General features: G+C 48.4%; 1 protein-coding gene across 2 annotated transcripts in view; it reads left to right on the plus strand.

Moving 5' to 3' along the window:
- PEX5 (peroxisomal biogenesis factor 5) overlaps nucleotides 1–18658 on the plus strand; it is a 349012-nt gene extending 330354 nt beyond the window's left edge. For both annotated transcript variants that reach the window (XM_069650617.1, XM_069650618.1), the window contains 2 exons: nucleotides 11983–12140; nucleotides 13386–18658. In XM_069650617.1, coding sequence (XP_069506718.1) covers nucleotides 11983–12140; nucleotides 13386–13587 — 360 coding nt within the window. In that variant the 3' untranslated portion in view covers nucleotides 13588–18658. The remainder of the gene's footprint in view (nucleotides 1–11982; nucleotides 12141–13385) is intronic.
- Nucleotides 18659–21154: the final 2496 nt, after the last annotated feature.

The following is a 21154-nucleotide window of genomic DNA, read 5'->3' on the forward strand; positions in this document are numbered from 1 at the left end:
TTTTTTTTTACCCATTTTTTGTTTTTTTTTGGGGGGGGTCCCCCCCCACCCCCTTTTTTTTCTTTTTTATTTTTTTTCCCCACACGAAAACCCACAAAACACATATATATATATATATATATATATGTATATATATATATATATATATATATATATATATATATATAAAAAAAAAAATTCGACCATTTGGCATTCGACCAAATTCAGTCGACCAATTGTCTGTCGACCAAATCACTGTCGACCATTTGACTGGACACCGTCGCATGCGTCTCTGGCCGGTGGCAAGAACATAAGTGCGGGCCCCCACTGAGGAGGCCCTGGATCGTGGCGTGCCAGCAGAGCGAACCCGAGCTTAGCGGAGCCTTGCTGTGAAGGGGTCGCAGCGCCGGAAACACAGCTTGGCGCGTGTGCCCAACCGACGCAGCAGGATGTCCTCCAAGGTGGTGCGACCCCGGATCAAGCAGCCCACGATGGAGGCCTACGCTAGGTCGCCCCCGGGCGCGGAAGGGGGCAAGAGCAAAGAAGCCCCTGCGACGGACCCACCGGGTACTATCCAGGAGGTGCTGGCAGCAATTGCCGACTTGAAGGTGGCTTGGGAGACTAAGTTGGGCCTGGCCATGAAAGAGCTGCAGGAGGGCCTAGACCTTAAGATCGGAGCGGTCTGAGAAGGGGTGAACCTGTTGCGTCAGGACGTGCGAACGATCGTGGAGCGCACTGGGGAACTGGAGAAGGAGTTGGTCCCGACCACAGAGGCGTGCAATGCACATGCTAAGGAGCTTCATGCCCTCGTGCAACAAGTGGGCAATCTGGAGGACAGAGCAGAGCAGACAGAGGGGTGCGCCAGGCGCAACAACATTCGCATAGTGGGTGTTCCGGAGGGAATGGAAGGCTCGAACCCCACGGAATACGTTGAAACCATGCTCTTGCAGGAGATTACAGGCGGGGAGCTGACCCAGAGGTTCGCGGTTGAAAGGGTGCATAGGGCCCTGACCAGGAGACCGGCCCCAGGAGCCCCCCCGCGGCCGTTGATCGCGAAGATCTTGCACTATCGTGACCGCGAGAAGATCCTCGAATTTATCCGGAAAGAAGGTACGATAGAAAGGGGGTCAGCGAAAATAACGGCGTATCCGGACTATACGCTGCTCGTACAGCGGAGTCGAATGAACTTTGGAACGGTGAAAAGGAGGCTTAGAGAAGCAGGCCATCGCTACATGTTGCTCTACCCCGCTAGGTTAAAGGTGTTTTATAAGAATAGATCCCCCTTCTTTGAGACGCCGACCGAAGCGATGGAGTGGCTGGATATGCATGGTCGACCTCAGGAATCGGATGCCCAGACAGAAGTGGTTGGAGATAAGTAGCACGCTGCAGAGGCACCCGTGAGGCCATAGTTACGACATTGGGACTGGAATATAGTACGATATTGTGCTTGTGGGGAGGAAGTCATGGTATCTGCCGGCGGGTCCTGTTGAATGTGTTGTGTTGCTTCTCCTTAGGGGAGGAACTCTTCCCATATGAAAGAGTATTGCAAGAAGCCTCTAGTGTGAAGAGGCCATACACTATGATGTCATGGAATGTTGGTGCATGTTTCTTGTTTTGGTTCTAGGATTGTCAGTTGGAGGAGAGAGCTGAAGGGAAGGGAGCCCATGAGATGTGGGGTCTTCTCTTCTTATTTCTTAACCTAAATAAATCCATATTTCTAACTTACCTGCCTCTGCCGCATCTTCATAACAATGGCGACGAGGATGGGATGAAATGCCATGGAACGCAGGTGAAGAGAAGACCCCAGCCGAGATACGCCGCTCCGACGAGCCCTGCGTTGAGCGAGGTCCTGTGAACTGGTTCCGCCGTCTGCCTTGCTCTCCAAGTCCACCCTGTGTATGCCGGCGCAGCGCATAAGGCCAACCCATCCTTGCCTCCCGTGTGCGGCCTCTGGAGTGGAACGCGGTCCACACGGCCGTTGCGAAGAGGACTGGCCTGTGTCGTCCGTTGGCTGCCCGCTCGATACTCTGTGACTGGCTGATGCGGGAAGCTGTGGAGATCAGCTGGCTCTGCGAGCGTCTCCGCCCGGGTAGAGGCTGCCGTGAAGAAGAAGTTTGCCCGGCGTCAGAGGAGCAGTCCTGGGAGGGCCGCTCCGCTCTCCTGTAGCGTCGAGCGGCCACCGTACGGAGGCCTGCGTGTTGGCCGCTCCGCCCTTCTGTAGCGCCGAGTGGCCACCGTGCGGAGGCCTGCGTGTACTGCACCTCCCCAACGTGACAAAAGTAAGTGTCCTTGGCGATTTCATCGCTTCTCCGGGGTTATTCGTGCGAACCAGTATGGTTAGCCACGTACGTATCGTCCACTGTGTTGCCGGGCATCGACATTTGAATGAAAGTCGTGGGGAGCGGACTCTGGACCAGAGTACCGTATTCCTCTTAACAGAGGGGCAAGTGAGCGGCGAACTACCGTGGACTACTAAATAGAGGGGCAATCCGAATTTCAGTAAGGCGTCAGAACCTCTCATAACGCCATTTGATGTCTCAAGGCAACAAGGAGATAATTGAAGGTGTTAGGGAGAAACACCTTTAGTTATTGTTAAGGAGGAAGAGCGGGACACTACTGCACGTGCATATCTCTCAAGCAGGTAGATGTCAACCATGCGCAAGACATTGTGACAGTGTGACATTGCAGTGCTAGTCCTGACTGCGTGGACAAGCGAGCTGACAAGAGAGTATTGTAAAAGACATTTAAAGCGCGGAAAGTCAACAGAGCACTAGTGGTACCCAGCGCTGGGAGAATATAATAAGTACACATCAAGTGACATCTTTGCAATCAGAAGATATGGCAGCTTTACCAGGGATATCTGGTCCCCCCATTTTTATGCCTGCCCCAGGCGCGGCGAGAATCGCGTGTCCCCAATGGCGCAAGGGTTTTCTGCACTACATGAAAGCAGCCGGCGGAACGGCCTATTCCAGCGAGAGGAAGTTAGCATTATTGTTACATTTTTTGGGTTTCGAGGGCCAGAGAATTTTTCAAACTCTACCTCAACTTGCGAGTGACGGAAGCGGGGATGAATTAAATGAGTTTGAATCCGCGTTGGTGAAACTGGATAAGCATTTTAACCCAAAAAGGAGCACAATCTTGGAAAGGTATAATTTCCGGATGCGCACACAAGCCCAAAGTGAATCTGTTGAAGATTATGTGACAGCGTTACGACATCTGGCTCTTACATGCAAGTTTCAAGGAAGTTTCGACGAACATATTCGTGATCAATTCATGACTCATTGTCAGTCAAATAAGATACGAGAGGAATTGTGGCTAAAGGATGAGCCGAGTTTAGATGAAGTATTGGACTTGGCGAAACGTGTGGAGCATTCCCTGGCATGTGTGGCCAAACTTTCCAAAACTGAAGGAGGGGAGCCCAAAGAAAGTAAACCGGAGGTGTTGTCTGTGGCCGAGGGAAAGAACAAAAAGAGAGGAAGAAATAGACAGTCAGGGAGGAGCAATCCGGAAGAAAGGAAGAATCAAGATTCTATGCAGAGATATGAGAAAAAAGAAGATAGGAAGGACGAAAGGCTATGTTATCGGTGTGCTAGTGCAACACACTTTGCATCCTCTGTTGTGTGTCCAGGGCGGAAGAGTACATGCTCAAAATGCAAAAGGAGAGGACATTTAGCATTGTGCTGCAAGAACTACCAATTTGGACAGTTAGGCCAACGGAGGGTCCTGTATGTAAATGAGGAAGAAGATGGGAGGTCATCAGAAGACGAAGTTAAGGTGCCATTACAAAATGTTATCGTGAATACTGTTAATGTTGTTACAAATGGTGGGGACCTTGATGATTGTGAACGGCCCTATGCTGTGGTAATGGTGAATGGGCGTAAGGTATCAATGATGGCTGACTCGGGGTCGAAAATAACTTTAATATCCAGGGTTGCCTTTGAGTGCGAAATGAAAGGGGTAGTATCTGAGTTATCAGAGCCCGACATAAATCCAGGAGGGTACAACCAAGATCGCATTGATCTATTGGGTTATGTATGGAGTAGATTTGAATTCAAGGGACGCAGTTGTGATGGCAAAGTGCATGTTACTAAGAAGGGGCAATCCTTGTTAGGGTGGAGAGAACAAAAGAATTTAGGGATCAAACTCGATCCCAAACACCCAGAGCAAGTGCTGCAAATTTCCGAAGTGTCCGCGAGTCACGAAAGGTACATGTCGGAGTTTGGGAAAGTATTCAATGAGAAGCTGGGAAAGGTGAGAGGGATTCAGCACCTGATAACATTGAAAAAGAACAGTCTACCCATCGTGGCGAAACTCAGGCCGATGCCGCTTGCTTTGAGGGAGAATGTGAAAAAGGAATTGCAGAAGCTATTGGAGTCAGGTGTGATTGAGAGAGCTGGAGGGGTTGAATGGGTATCCCCTGTGGTGATTGTGAAGAAAAGTTCAGGAGACATAAGGTTATGTGTTGATATGCGCGAGTTGAATAAGTGTGTATTGGTGGACAGACACCCTCTGCCCAACATGGGTGAACTATTGACCATGGTGGGTGGAGGAAGAAATTTCTCTAAGTTAGATATGACGTCAGCTTACCATCAGGTCGAATTGGTGGAGGCGTGTAGGAAGGTTACGGCTTTTGTAACGCATGAAGGTGTTTTTCAATTTAGGAGAATGCCGTTTGGGCTGACGTCCGCATCATCAGTATTTCAGAAGATCATGGATCGTTTGTTGAAGGCAATGAAGGGAGTGTTCTGTTTTCAAGATGATGTATTGGTGAGTGGTGTTACAATGGAAGAACATGACAGGAATCTACGCAAGGTTTTGAGGAGATTTGAGGAGAGAGGTATTACTTTGAGAGGTGAGAAATGTATGTTTGCTGTGACGAAAGTGGACTACCTAGGGCATGAAGTGTCGGGGGATGGAGTTAAGCCCAAGGAAGACATGGTAAATACTATTAAGAGTATTGAGAAACCGAAAAGCAAGAATGAGCTGCGCTCTTTTCTAGGAATGACGGAATTTTACCACAAATTTGTGATAAACTATGCTGACAAGGTACAGGGGATGAGAAAGATTCTTAAGAAGGGCGCCGATTTTGTATGGAATAGCCAGTGTGACATGGAGTTTAACAGGATAAAGGAAGAAATAAATATGGCCGGTCCATTAGGATGCTTTGACACGAGGAAGCTAACCATTATCACAGTAGATGCTAGTGAGAGTGGACTGGGAGCTGTGCTATCCCAGAAGCAGGAAGATGGTTCTGAAGAGGTAATCACCCATGCCTCGAGGGGTCTCAAGGGAGCGGAGTTAAGATATTCGGTACTAGAAAAGGAGGCTCTGGCATGTTTTTGGGCTGTGGAACGCTTCAGAAATTTTGTGTGGGGAGTAGAGTTTGTGATGCGAACGGATCATAAACCCTTAAAAGCCATTTTTGAAAATAAGGGTCTTGACAAAGTCTCTCGGAGAGTGGCAGGCTGGGTTACCAGGATGCAGACACATTGTTTTAGGATGGAGGTCATACCCGGGAGGGAGAATGTTTTAGCTGACAGTTTATCAAGGATAAGGGTGGCAGGACCCGAAAGTATGGAGAGTGAGGAAATGGAGTTAGTGTTTGTCAACACTGATGGTATTGTGTCCAAGCAGGAGTGGTTGGAGGAAGTGGAAAGAGATGATATCATAAGGAGGGTAATCACATATGTTGAATCTACTGCATGGCCGAATAAGGTGGAATGGCGGAAGAAGTGAAGCCGTATTGGGAGGTAAAGGATGAATTATCTGTTAATGATAATATTTTGTTCAGATGGGGTAGGGCAGTGGCCCCGATAGGTCTGCGGAAGAAAGTGGTAGATCTAGCACATAGCGGTCATATTGGAGTTACCAAAACCAAAGGAGTGTTAAGAGAAGATTATTGGTGGCCGGGTTTTGACAAGGAGGTGGAAAATTTTTGGCAAATTGCCAGTTTTGTGTTAAGAGTGGAAAGGGAGTGGTGGCCAGAAAGCAACCATTAGTGGACGTCGGTCTTCCGTCCAGGATATGGTGTGATATTGCCATAGACTTACTTGGTCCCATGGAACTTGGTTATGCCCGTGGTAAGTATATTGTTTTGGTTGTAGATCTGTTTTCCAGATGGGTGGATTTTAAGATCATGAGGGACATCACGGGTGAGTGTATGATAAAAGTTCTACAGGAGATTTTTGCAAGTGAGGGTTTACCTGAGACTGTATTGACCGACAATGGTCCCCAGTTTATTGGAGAAAGATTCTCTAACTATTTGAGGAAGTGTGGAGTTGGTCACAAAAGAACTTCATTGTACCATCCCGAGTCAAATGGTGTGGTCGAGAGAATGAATAGGTGTGTGATGGAGAGTGTACGTATGGGAGAGGAGTGTGGTTTAGACAAGCTAGCTTTGATACAGAATAGAATATGGGCTTTGAGGATGGCGCCGCATTCTACAACTGGTCTATGCCCGTTTGAGCTCATGAGGGGAAGAAAGCCATATTCTATGGCTTGTCCGCCATGGCTTGGAAGGTGTAGGGAGACCGATCTCGTTGTGGACGAAGTGAGAAGATCATTAGTGAGGAAGAAGTCAGATTGGGTCAAACATGAAAACTTGAGGAGAGGAAAGAAGGAGTTATGTGTGGAGTGTGGTGACTGGGTCAGGATAAAGAGAGGAGTGATAAGGGGGAGTCCCTTTATTCGGATCCTGTCAGAGTTGTGGCAGTCATGAAAGGGGCAGTGCGAGTTGCTGGAGGGCAAGTGTGGAATAAAGATAGAGTTGCATCGGTGAGGAGAGGCCATATGTGAGAGCCATGTGTGGGGTGATGCCCAGGAGAGGAACCTAAGGATATGGTAACTGAGCCATCCATGGCGTTTTGTTTTAGATCAGTTTTATGAAATGTAACCTAGTTATTGTAACATACTGAAAAGGAGTAAAGTGATCAGATGATATATATAAAATAAAAAAAAAAGAGAGGGGGAAGATGTGTTGTGTTGCTTCTCCTTAGGGGAGGAACTCTTCCCATATGAAAGAGTATTGCAAGAAGCCTCTAGTGTGAAGAGGCCATACACTATGATGTCATGGAATGTTGGTGCATGTTTCTTGTTTTGGTTCTAGGATTGTCAGTTGGAGGAGAGAGCTGAAGGGAAGGGAGCCCATGAGATGTGGGGTCTTCTCTTCTTATTTATTAACCTAAATAAATCCATATTTCTAACTTACCTGCCTCTGCCGCATCTTCATAAAAGAATGCACTTCTCCTAAATAGATGACTGGGAGCTCCTGAGGAGCACCCTCTGTACCCAATAGTAGTACACTTAGTTAGGTCACTGTTAGATAGGTGACACCCCGCGGGGTCCTTGTCCTCGGATACGAGACAGGTCCAGACGTGGGTAGGCCTGAGATCCAGGGATGGAGCTGGGCTAATGTTGTGGGTTGGCGGGGAGGTGGGAGGGTGGGAGTTGTGTGCAGTGGTGTGAAGTTGGGGAGAGGGATGGGGGGGTGTTGTTTGTGAATAGAAGGGAGAGAGCCAGGGAACGAACTAGCACGGGGAGCATTATGGGAAGGGGTGGGATGGGATGGGGATAGTCCGACTGGATGGCATCGGGTATTTAAAGAGGATGCGTGTAGACATAGCCTTGCTGCATGAGACCCACCTTACTAGGGAAAGGCTGGAGGTGGTCAGGAGAAAATGGAAGGGCAAGGTTGTGGGGGCGGCGTACGCTAGAGGGGTCATTACTTGGGTGGCGCCTCATGTGCCGTTTCGGGTGATTGATTCTACGGTGGACCCGGAGGGTAGAATGGTGGTGATGACGGGTCTCCTGGAAAACAGGGAAGTGCATATAATAAATTTGTACGCCCCCAATAACGACACAGCGGCTTACTTTAGGACCCTCTACAGTAAACTTGGCCCCCTGGCAGGGGGCACGGTAGTGTGGGGGGGGACTTTAACTGTACCGTGAATCCCAGAATGGACAGGTCCAAGGACAGGGTAGGGAAAACGGCACCGGCGGCCAAAGCGCTGGGTACCTTACTGAAAGACCTAGGCCTAGAGGATGCGTGGAGAAGGCTGCATCCCACGGATAGGCAGTATTCACACTTCGCAGCGCCACATGACTTGCACACAAGGTTGGACTACATGTTTGCGACAGCTGAGATAGTGAGAGACATAGGTGGTGGACTGAAGACACCAGCCCCAGAGACCGCGGATCCCTACATGGAGACTCAAGACCGAGGCTCTGCAGGACGAGGGGTTTCGGGAGGGCCTGAGGGATGCCATCGAAGAATACTTTGATATAAATACGGGAAGCGTCCGCTCTGTGGGCACACTGTGGGAAGCGTTTAAGGTGGTGGTGCGCGTGGTAGCCATTTCCCAAGCTAAGGGGCTACAGGGGGGTATTGAAAGGGAACTCCAAGAGGCAGAAAGGGAGCTAGAGGATCTCACGCGTTGCGAGAGCATCGCTCATAACAGAACCAAAGTAAAGGAGCTACAGTTGTCCTGCAGCGCACTCTGGGATAGGCTATGCAGACTCAATTATAGGAAATATACGGAGAGGATACACGCAGGGGGCGACAAGCCGGGCAGACTGCTGGCCTGGCTGTATAAGAGTGAGACCCACCGCTCGGTGATCAGTGAGATCAAAAATGGGAGAGGTTGCATATGCAACACTCAGAAAGAGGTAAATGAGGAGTTCCTTAAGTTTTACAGACAGAGGACACAGGGGAGGATATGTGTCAAGACATACTGGACACATTGGAGGACATAGAACTGCCCACCCTTGATGACCTAGAACGCGCAGCGTTAGACGCACCCGTCACCTCGGATGAGCCGGAGGTAGTGATTCAGAATTTGCCCACTTGCAAGGCGCCTGGTTCGGATGGGCTGCCTAGTGAGTTCTATAAAACATACAAGCAAGAGCTGCTTCAGCAACTGCTTGCCACTTTCAACGAGGCCTATGAGCAGGGGGAACTCCCATTGTCCCTCCGCGAGGCTGTGATCATCCCACTCTTGAAAACAGGCAAGCCGGCCGTGGAGTGCGGGTCTTACAGACCGTTGTCCATGCTTAACCAGGACAGCAAAATACTTACGGCTGTGCTGGCCAATAGACTGAAGAAGGTGATTGGGAAACTGATATACCCAGATTAGACGGGATATGTTCCAGGCAGGAACATCACCGATAACCACAGGAGGCTACACCATATCATTGACCAAACTGAGAAGGACACGGGCGAGTTGGCTATAGTGTCATTAGACGCGGTCAAGGCCTTCGACTCGGTACGATGGCCCTGGCTGAAAGCGGTCCTGAAGGGGTACGGAATGGGACCTGGATACCTCAGATGGGTCCAGTTGCTTTACATCACCCCGATGGAGAGAGTCAAAACAGGGTCCACAATCTCAGAACCCTGACAACTTTGCAGGGGGACCAGACAGGGATGCCCCTGGTCACCCATGCTATATATACTGGCATTAGAGCCGCTGGCAATATGCCTGCGACAACAATATGGGGAGGTGGGCATAGGCACTGTCACTGGAGGGCACCTGATATCACTATATGCGGACGATATGCTCCTTTATTTGCGTTATTCAGAAGAAAACCTGCAGTATGTGCTGGAGGTAATAGAACGGTACGCCACCCTTTCGGGCATATCGGTGAACCCTAGAAAGTCTAGTCTGTTTCCTTTGGGCAGATACAGGAATGTCCCGGTACAGAGGCTGCCTGTCCTGCCAATACCATGGCAGCCCGTGACATTTAGGTATTTGGGAATAAATATTTACCACAAGGTCGAGGCAGAACACAAGCATAACACGGAAAAGGCAATATCAAAGAACAGTATGGTATTTTGGTCTAGATTGCCCCTGACCATGATGGGGAGGGCGGCCTTGCTCAAGATGGTGGTCCTGCCTAGACTCTTGCACTTTTTCGTGAATGTCCCGTTTTTGATACCTAGGAGCCTATTCGCGAAACTTCGCAGCGTGTGTAGGGGTTTCGTGTGGGGCAGCTCTAGGAATAGGGTGGCTCTGTGGAAGCTCCAGAACCCATGTGACAGGGGGGGGGGGATAGGCCTGCCTAATTTTGAACTCTATTACCTGGCAGGGCAGCTGCAGTACGTTGCCAGGTGGCTTTCGGCTGAAGACTCGGCGGAAGCTAGGCTTCTGCGTGGAGACTCAGCCCCATACTTTCTGATGGAAGTGGTGTGGTTGTGCAGAGACAAACTGGTGGGCAGGGGGTGGCTACTGAGGCTGGGCTGGGAGATCTGGCACAGGACATGGAAGATTGGGGGGGATTCGGAGCCGTACTCCCAGCAGGCCCCTTTGGTGGCGCTGTGCGGGAGCGACTCAACTACTTGAATCGGTCCGTAGATTCTGGGAACAGGTAGGCCTGGCCACCCTTGGGGACATATGGCAGGAAGAGGAGGCATTGAACTTTCAGAGGTTGCAGGAAGAGACGGGGGTACCTGGTGGCCAATATATAACCTACACTGGGCTTGTGAAAAAGACTAGAGAAAGATGGCCCGAGACAGTGCTAGCGGAAGACCCTGACGCCTCCCTGGAAACTATGTATGATGTATCAGAGGGCGGGTACGAAATATCGAGGATATACGAGCTCCTGCGAGTAAGGGCGGGGAAGGAGTCGCTTCAATTGAGACAAGATTGGGAGGAAGAGGTGGGGGGACCCATGACAGACGGGTAATGGGAATGGGCCCAGAGGTACCATAAAAAGGTGTCCCGGAACGCGAGATTCCAACAGCTTCAATTGTACGTTACCCACAGGGCTTATTTAACTCCCGGGAAGATTGCAAAGTTTGGGGGACCAGCTACGCAGCAATGCCCCAGGTGTGGGGAGGTGAATGCGGGACTGCTACACATGTTTTGAGCTTGCCCGGAAGTGCACAGATTTTGGGACGATGTTAAGACGAAAACTGGCTGGTGGGGGGGGGGGGTGCTGGATGTGGAATCGGCCTTGTCATGCATGCTTGGGCTTTTTCCTAGACCCCGGCATTCAAAACACATAAGCAAGATGAAGGACCTGGCCTGTGTTTTGGCCAAGCGCAGGATTGCCGTGGGCTGGAAGGCGGCCCACAGACCCAGGGTGGAGCTATGGTGGGCGGAAGCTGAATCTGTAGTCTGGTTTGAAGCGGTCACTAGGGGGGGGCGAGGAGGAAGTAGGGCCCTTGCTGGCCTGGCGGCAATTGGTGGCCTCTATGGCAAACTCTCATCAGGGTAACAACGGTACAGAGGACCCGGATGATGACTGCCTAAGTACTGTGCTACCCAATGATGCTCCTGTAAATGACATGTGAGAACCGGCTCTAGTTTATGGGGGGGGAAGAGTTGGGGAGTTCTAATGAAAATGTGTTGGACTATGATGCTTTCTATGCTTTGAAACAGTTGTAGTGTGTTTGTTTGACTTCAAAATAAAATAAAAATATTTTTTTTTTTAAAAAAGGATATCTAGCGGCACATGTCTGGCAAAGGGTTGCCACCCAGTTGAACATCTGACAAAAACTAATGAAACTAATTCCTTCAGTCTAGCATGCCTTGGACAACTAGCGAGGGGATTGAAAATGCCCACTATTTTTTTTTTTTGTTGTGAGAGGAAAAGATGGTTCTGGTTACAATGCGTGGCAGGACTTGTATTTAGCTGTTCTCTTGTAACCACAAGAATCAGAAAGGGCTTTAGTGACTCAAGATTGCTTAAGAAATGTTTTGGTAGCCTGTGGGCCACTGGTTTAAATCCAAGTAAGATGGATCGGTGGATCTGCTACAGAGATCAGCATGAGACCCGCATGTAAGGGGTTTAAATCCAGGTGAACCGAATCAACCTAACATCACTTTTAGCCACTGAGTTGGCTAATGACCTCTTAAATGGAGCGCCAAGATATGTCTGTATACACTTAGTGTTCTGTCGTACTAGCTGTTTCCACCTTTCTCCTATCCTCCCTCCTATGATCAAAGCTTTGTGTTGAAAAAGGTTAGGCACTCGCTAATCCCCACCTTCTCTCCTCTTCAATGGCAGGATTATCTGCTTTGGAACAAGCTGGGCGCTACCCTCGCCAATGGGAACCAGAGCGAGGAGGCAGTGGAGGCATACCGGCGGGCATTGGAGCTGCAGCCCGGGTATATCCGCTCCCGCTACAACTTGGGAATCAGTTGCATCAACCTTGGCGCGCACCGGTAAGGCTCTTGGGAGGGGGGGGTTGAGTGCAGACTGGGGGATTTATTAGGGTGTGGTATATACAAGTTGTGAGAAGCTATTATGGGATGGCGCTGTATAGGGTAAAAGCAGAGTTTGCATCACAGTGACACATATAGACTTAGTTTGGCGCGGATATGAACTGTGCTGGCAGGGAGATTATGGGCTATGCATCTAATGGGCACTTTGGGAATGGAGATCCACAAAAGGGAAGAATGGGAGGAGATTTGGGGGGATTTAGATATAATTGGCAGGGATAAGAGGCCAAACTCCTAATCCCAAGCACTATCTAACTGTGGACAGCACACAGTTTCAATAGAATTTGGTGAGAAATAACCCTGATGTAACCGGTCTTAGAAAATGCAGCAACACTTCTCTTCTCTGTCGCTGCAGACCGCTTAGGAAAGGGGATTCAAGTCTCATTCCAAGACCAGCACTAGTCTGTATCGTTTAAAAATGGACTATATATATATTTCTTTTTTTTACAATTCCAAAAGTGACCTATTGAATATTTTCCAATAATGCCTTACACAGGTTTAGGAAATATCCCTTACAGCACAAGATCCATCTTTACAAGCATCCCAGGTTCTGTGCTATTTCCGCATTTTAAAGACCGGAACACAAAAACTGATTTTTTTTATTTTTTGGTGTGGCCTTTTTTGTCGGATTTAAAATGCGGAAAGATCACATGCTCATGCCCCCCCCCTAAGGTGATCCCTTCCCCCACCAGTCATGTAAAATGGGTGGGGTTTTACCCTCACACCCCTTCCCAGCACAGCACACATCAAGTCCACACACATCCTCACGCAGACACATACACACACTGCAGCAGGGGTTGACAGTTCGATTTAGAGCAACCATTCTAAATCAATCTTTTTGGTTTTCGCTCTCATCGACGTTATCATGCGAAGTAGGGAGTGGCCAGGTCACTGACAGGGCCGTAGTTCTTCCTGGTCGGAAGAACATGGTAAGTCTAACGTACCGGTAGAGAATGGGCCACAGGGTGACGACATAAGTCCAACACCCAGGACTTTCATATTGGCTTTGAATGCCAGGGATGAGATGGTGGCTTTACTTATCTTGCAATACTTAAAGATAGAGCTGCAGTGATGGCACGTCCCTCCGTGTCCCATCCCCATCATACAAGGCTATTTTTGGTGGTTGGAATTTATTGACACTGATCTGTTTTTTCCCGCTTTCTGTTCTCTTGTGTTGTATTTTCACAGGGAGGCGGTGGAACACTTCCTGGAAGCCCTGAACATGCAGCGGAAGAGTCGCGGCCCGCAGGGGGAGCGGGGTGCAATGTCAGAAAACATCTGGAGCACGCTGCGCATGGCCCTGTCCATGCTGGGCCAGAGTGACATGTATGCAGCGGCCGATGCCCGTGACCTGCCCGCCCTCCTTCAAGCCTTCGGACTACAGCAGTGACGGCCGGGTGAAATCCCCTGTGAGTGTTTCGCCAGCAGCTGAACAGGTGGCAGAGACCTGGAGGGCAGGATCTGGTCAGGCAGCCCTGCCCCGCCCCAGCACTCTCTGGCACTGCGACAGTCATCCCTATTGCCCATTCTCACTGCATTCTATCGGACAGTGGCAGGACGGAATTGGATAAATGGGAAGTTTTTGTCTGAACCATGGGATGGAGTGAAGTGGACAACCCTTATAACGGTCCTTGTGTGTGGGGTTGGTGTGCTGCACCTCCCTATGCGAAAATACCATCTGTAAGAACATTGGATTCACCGAGCATTAGACATGAGATTGCTCCCTTTAATTTAATGGACCATTCTTATTTTTTCAGAGTCTGCCTCTTGTTGTGTACCCAGGATTAGCGCAGGCCAGTGGACAGCCTGGTTTCCAGAATTGCCAAATTCCCCATGGCTGGTCAAAGCTCCTTAAAATCTCTATTTGAAGAGATTTCACCGGAATCTTCTTGTAAACCACCGTCTTGAGGCTTAAGGATATGTCATTACCATTTTTGAAGAAAGATCTGAACGATGTTCACTCATGGTGGGAGCAAAAGTGTGAGGGGGCGAGATCCTCGGTGAAATTGATGTAGGCCTGATGTAGGCCTTCCAAGTTCTGAAACTAGGTAATCGACTCTGCTTGCGTATACCCTTTTCTTTTCTAAAATACCTCTACAGCCAAGCTGTTTTCTACATTGTGCACTTTTGTTCTCAAGAAATCACATCGGCACCTTGAAAATACCATTAACAATCATTGCTGTCTAACTATCCAGTCTTAAAGAGAGGGCTGACTTTGCAGTCTTTTGCTCATGTATATGAATACGCCGTTTGTCGGACTGGTACAACACTTGGGTGAGCAACTCATTGCAGCAGACTTATCTACATTTCTGCTGAATTTATATGGGGGAAGGCCCCTCTACCTAACTACCCTCAGATATTAAAAATCTGTATCCTCCCTAAAAATGCTGTGGAAAAAAATGCAGCAAACTTGTCACAATGATTTGGGCCGGTACCTGATTGTCCATCCATTTCAATCTGAGAAATTCACATGATTGGCCCTCCATCATTGGAAAATAAAATCTGATGGCAGTAGGAGAAGCCCATGGTCTTCCAGCCCCAATACATCGAGATTGAGCTGCGATAGTACTGAGCTTCGGTTTTTATAAGCAATAGTTCTGTGAGTTGTGAGCCACACTGGGTATTTGCCACCCACAGCGTTTTTGCCATTATCCCTCCAGCCAAACGTCCAAGATGCTAACGGTACAATTGTTTTGTTTTGTTGCAAGTTTCGGAGATGTAAAAAGATCTGTTTATTTTCAAATGATATGGTTTCATTGGCAGGAGAGGTGAGCTGGTAAGCAGTGTAAGCAAGCAAGCAAGAACAGCCAACCGCTTGCACGGAACCTGGGCTTATATGGACTGATTCGGCCTGCATGCCAAGCAACCTGGCTGGCTGCTCACCCAGTCCCGGATGCTAATGCTTCAGTGGTCTGCCTGTGAATTATTTTTCGTACTTATTGTTGCAGTAGAGATGTAAAATTACCGAGGGTCACAGGAATGAACGGGTTAGAACCCCATATTGTTTATAGATCTGTGCGCGCTTTCTGTCGCGATCCAAGCCTGTGAACATGTCCTGAAGTGTCGTGCCCACGGTGTCTAGAACCTCCCTCATCGTATGCTTGTCTGGAAAGTGATGCGGTTGTCATGAGGTTGAACAGCCCAATGTTGGCTTCGAGTGTTGCCCCACAGTCCTCCCCACCCCATCGGAGTGAAACAATTCATTTGCGTGCATCTGTTTATTGCCCTAACGAATATAATGATATGCGTAGGGACTGCCATCCTGCTTGTCAAGGAAGGATTGGCCCCGTAGAAATGTCACACTCATTCATTAATATCCTGGGGGTGGGGGAAAGCACCCTAGTGTCCATGCCTGGTTCTCTAGGAAGGGGTTACGGAGTGTGCTCAGGGTCGAGCATACTATTATGAATGTGATCCCCACTTACCTATGATGTCTGGGAACTCTCACTTCCTTGTCACAGTGATCACTGAGATTTTGTCAGAGCTGAAGACAGAACCTCCCTCGAGTTTTCCAATTGCTTCTCCACCAGGAACACATCAGATTAAAACCTGGTTCTTTACTCATGCATTGTGGTTATTGCTTTCTTGGTCATCAGAGACTGGATCTTGGAATCCAGGGCCTGTTTTCGATCCAGCCTCTTAGTAGATGGGGTATTGATGAAGCTGCGTCCCGGGGCAGGTGTAAAGAAATGAACCCTGTACCCCCTCCCTCTTTGACGATTTTGACTGCCCTGGCATCCGTCATGTATTTGCTCCAAGGCTTCAGGAAGACTTTTTCTGACCTGCCATTGGGATTCTTCCGCAGCTTACTTTATGTTGCTACTGAGGTTTTATTCCTGTGGAAAGTGGGCAGGTGGTGGGGAATGGTCGTCCCAAGGTTCTAGGTCTCGCTCCGGGCTGTTGTGAGGCCTTTGCCGAGTTGTGCTTCGTCTGATTCATCATCTTTTTTTTCCCTGAACTGAGTACGCATCTTAGCAGTCATCGAAGGCCTTTTTAACCCTTTTATCTAGCTTTGTCGCAAAATGCTTTGGACCAACAAACGGCAAGTACAATAGGACATTCTTCTCACTGGAATCCGTATGCCCATCACGAACATAAAAATTCCTTCTGCCGGCTCCCTCTGCTCCTTCTTGTTATCAATGCTGCTTGGAAATCATCCTTCCCTATATCCAGCAGTCACAGAATTTATATTTTTAATTTATTTAGTTAACATTCATTAGCATTCACGGGAGCTGTTATTTCATATTAGTCGGTATCTCTGAGCAGTCATCTCCTTATGCATTGCAGTATACAGTGCCTGAACATCTTTCATAGTGGACCTGATAGGTCCCTCCCCCTACCCCTCTCAAAGATTGGAACTTCCGAGCAATTTCCTTAATGCTGCATTAACCTTTTTATCTACTGGGTCTTTAGGTGCCATGTCGTCTGAAGCCATAGATGTCCGGGCTCCACATGCACAGCTTCTGCCCACTTTTGAACATGAAGTTTGGTGAAGTTGCCCTTAGAAAGGTCTCTCCATTATCGGTCTAAGACCACTCATGCTGATCTCAACAAAGGCATCGGAGATCAGATCTTCTCAGAGAGCCTGCTTTTACTTTACCTCGTCCTATAGGAACTCTAGCTTCTGTCGGACATGGTGAGAACTCCATGCCGTCTCTCTACACATTACCACCCCTCTCTGTCTAGATCTAGGTTCTCTAATCCATAGGAAGTATCCGATTTAGGTGTCTGTTCCCCAAAGTGGCAAGGCCCTATTTACCTCTTTAACTAGATCAGTAGTCCCTGCTTTCTGACCCATGACCTCTAGCTCCATCAGTTTGTAGACTCAATCTGAGAATGATTGCCATCCCTGGATATTTTGGTGTGTGGCTTTGGGGACGGGTGCCCGAAAGCATGAAGAGGAGGCATCGCTTCTGCTTTTTTGAGGTTTGCAGAGGGATTTATTACCCTCTAGCTTCACAAATAATAATTTTCTATTGCCTTTGTTAAAACACATTGAATGACTTGCCTGCCGCAGATCTTTGGCACGTGTGCTGTCTTTCATCCATTACTGTGATTTAATCAGAAGCTGCTGGCCCCTCCATCTAGTGTCTACGGATAACTAGCCCTACCGGCTGTCTGCATCTTCTGCAGCTCCTCCCCTTCCATCATTTCCGTAGGCAGTGCCCATGCTTTGGAGGACCTGGCCATACTATAACCAGTAAGATCTGTTCGGCACCCCCACTCTCAAGCTTTCTGCTTTTAAGAAATAAATCCGTCCATACATCAACTAAGTAGAGGTGTCGTCTCCTTGAGATCCCTGAATGGCATGCAGCACTATGAAGATGAAAAGGACCAAAGCACGAGGGGCGTTCGAGGTTGAGCTATGGAGTCAGTCTTCAGATCTGAGAAGTGATTTTTTTTCTTTCCATCAGTGGAAGGGGAAATCGCTGTGGGATGCTGCCTCCTGTAGAGGCCTCTCTCCTTGGTGATGTTAGGACAGGGTGTTTTCTGTTAGGCCGGAGGAGGAGGAGGAGTTGGTGGTGGCGGTAATACATTTCGGGCAGCTGCAGTCCTGTATGAAGGGTGTGGGTGAAAGGCCCGTTGACCTCTCTTGCGCAACCAATAAGGCAGTGTTTCAGACTGCCAAACTTCCCTCCACCATGCTTCATGGACTGTTTCACTTCTTGTGTGTGTGTTGTGCAAGTGACGAGGGAAAGCCCACAACCCTGATGTCCTAGTGCGGACCAACTGCCCGAAACTGAAGCATCAACGAAAGACTGCGTTCAGCAAGGCCATGGATGTCTGAGATCTGGCACAGCTTTTTCAGTAATGGTGATTTGTAGGTGAGCCTCCCCTGCCACAGTCTGCCTCGTGAAGGCACCATGATGCCAACAGGGGAGGCGCTCTCAATGAGTTGAAAACATTTATGCCAAGAGGTGATTATGATTGGTGGGAAAGTGCAAAAATATTTGCATCCTCAAAGGGTGCGTTTTCACCTGGTTGGAGAAAATATTGATGGCAAACTTTCGCCTCGTTGATGAGCAATAGCGACATGGGCAGCTGTTGTCTTGTTGGTGAGCACCGACAGTAGGCTGTGATTTTGCCGCTATAGTGTTCACCAACTGAAGAGGGGCGCTCAGTGTCTTTGTCCAAACATGGTCGCCACATTGAGATCTTTGACTCGCCCCGTAATCCACAGGCTAAGTTCTTATTAGCGAAGGAAGTCTGGCTGTGCAATCTGCTGGTTATCTTGGAACCAGCAGTGCTTTTTCTGTAGATTTTGACAAGACTATAATCGAGTCAGTGTCTTAATTGTCTGGTCTTTTTATATATGTATAGATCTTACTTCGCAAATGCAGCCTGGAAAAGAAATATGTAAAAAAGAAATGTGTAAGATATTACCGGAACTAACTACTCGTTGTTGTAAAATGCAGCTTTCCCAAAAATGATCAAATAAATGAAAACTGTAAATAAACCAACTTGAATGACCTTGACTTAATTGCATCCGTTTTGGGAGAGTTGAACATGTATGCCTCGTTTGTTGCCTGAAGGCGAGTTCACATGCTTTTCCATGGTTTGATAATGTACATGTTAAAACAGCTAGTGGCTTGGCAAGTTACTGTGTCTACAATTTTGTGCTAGACCCTAACAGTTTAAATATCTGAAATATTTTTCTAAAAAGTGGTAGCCTTATCCATCCTGTTTGGCTGCGGTTTAACGGTTGAGAGAAATTTGCTAAACCTCTATACAAATATCAAAAAGAGTCCATGCCTTGCTGGTGTGGATCAAAACTGGAGGTGAACTTCCAGCTCTGGCTACTAGGTGGCGTTGTGGAATGCGTGTCCTGGCTCAAATGGTCTTCACTGTTTTCATATTGCAGGTGTTTTTTTTTTTTTTTTTTTTTTCCCCAAACCTTTTTAAACCCACCATAACTTTTTGTTGTGAAAACATGGCCAAATCCTCCAACCACCAGGCTGTCGGGAGTATACTGCACTGATGATCCCTAGTAAGGGTGAAACCAGGTATGTAGTTGTCTGTCTTGGGTTGAATAAGCTATGTATAAAGTAGCATTGCCCTCTTAGACAAAGAACTGGAGATAAAGGTTTGCATTTGAGGTAATTTGCATACCCACAATGCCTTGCTGTTGCGGCTCAGTACTGGGGTTGAACTTCCAGCAATGGCTACTAGGTGGTGGTGTTGGGGGGGTGGGGGGGGGGTCTCTTAGGTCACATGCTATGCATAGGCTGACATCTAGTGGAAGCTGCAGTGTATTAGTTGTTGTTTTCAAAACACAAAGGGAAATCGACAGGGTGTGCCAGTAATACTATTCCTAGTTTGACGTCCACTGTACCCAGGGTCCTTCACGCGTCGAGGTCCCCCAGATTGTTCTTTTCTGCCATCGTGAGAGGACGCTTATCGCAGAGTTCAATTTCAGTTTATGCCTTTTGCTTATGATTAATAAAAATGTTTTACTCTTTCTGTCCTTTTTCCTTCCGACAAATTCATCGACGCGGTGGAAAAGACAGCTGTCAGACGAATTAAAGATTCGACTGACCCTTCTGGCCTTGGAAGGCAGCACTGGGCCTCAGCCCTTACATTAGGGAGAGTGGGGGGCGGTCATTGTAGAATGCATTTCCTCACCCATTCCCTTTCTCGCCTGGCTGCCTTTACCAAACATGGATAGAACACCTTTTAAATTCTGCCCCACGTGCAATAAGAAATTCCTGTGGATAGACAAACACTATGTAACTTGTGTCTAAACCGCGACCACGATGAGGGCCGTTGTCAAGCCTGCAAGCTCTTCAAACCTAAAACTCTTAAAGACCGAAGAACCAAACGCTGGGATCATCACGCATTGCATGCCGAGGCCGCCATTGACGTGGAGGGAGCTTCCAATGATGGCAGCGTCGCCGCCTTTTCGGACGACGAGGGTGACGGGGACCAGTTAAGTTTCCAAGTGCAGGCCCCTGACCCCAAGAGACAGGCCGGCGGTTCTGTTACTAGGACAACACCCGGCGGCAGAAGCACTTCCACTACCCCTGCCACTAAACACACATCCCGGGGCGATGAGTAGGTGGCGTCGACAAAATGCCCAAGTACGGCGTCATGGGGGAGGTCTACAGAATTCCTATCCTGTGGGCACTTGAGGTCCCGATCGCCCCATGACAGGCCCCGGAAATTGAAAGACTTGTCCCTAAAACACCATCTACCGAACGTCGGCTGACAAGGCGGAGGTCCGTCCCACTACCGAAAGTGGACATCATACGTCGAAATCGGCAGTAGGGTCGAAAAACGCTGGTTTTTCACACTTAGTCAAAAAACACATCCCAGAGAACCTGTTAAAGACTAAGCACTCCAAAAAACACTCATCCAAGAGTCCTAATCGTAGGGATAAATCTCAGAAAGACAAATCTACCTCTGCTAGGGAACCTCTCTCTGTCCCACAAGAGGAGGGTTCTTTGTCTGAAGCCTTACAAAACAAGGATGTGATCAATACAGGGTTTGTTGGGCACTAGGAACTGTGGGTTGCTGCGCCTTTTATGACGAATCTCAAGTGCACTAGCAGCCGATGGGTAGAAACTGAAGGCCCTTGCCCGTGGTACCTAATATGTCTGCCCTGGTAGCTTGGTTTTAATTTCTACTCGTTTGGCGCTTGTGCTAGAATTTATACATAGATACTTCTTTTCCCAATCAGGTGAATAGGTAGGTAGAGTCCAGACATTTCATTTATCCTTGTTTGCTTTTATTTGATTAAATCAACTTCATTCCAACCAAGGACAGACACCCACCAGCCTTGATAAAAACCTTAACGGTCAAAACACACGTCGGCACCACTTGAAGACAATATTAAACACACCTTGACACGGGGCGCTGTTGCGCACGCGAGAAAATGGCAGCTCTCGTGTGAGCTCCGGCGGAACTCAGGGCCTTGAGCTAAAAAAAGACAACTTGCCTGACCCGGTTTCACGCGATTT

This window comes from Ambystoma mexicanum, chromosome 3p, assembly GCF_040938575.1.
Source record: "Ambystoma mexicanum isolate Mex_15411 chromosome 3p, UKY_AmexF1_1, whole genome shotgun sequence".
NCBI lineage: Eukaryota > Metazoa > Chordata > Amphibia > Caudata > Ambystomatidae > Ambystoma > Ambystoma mexicanum.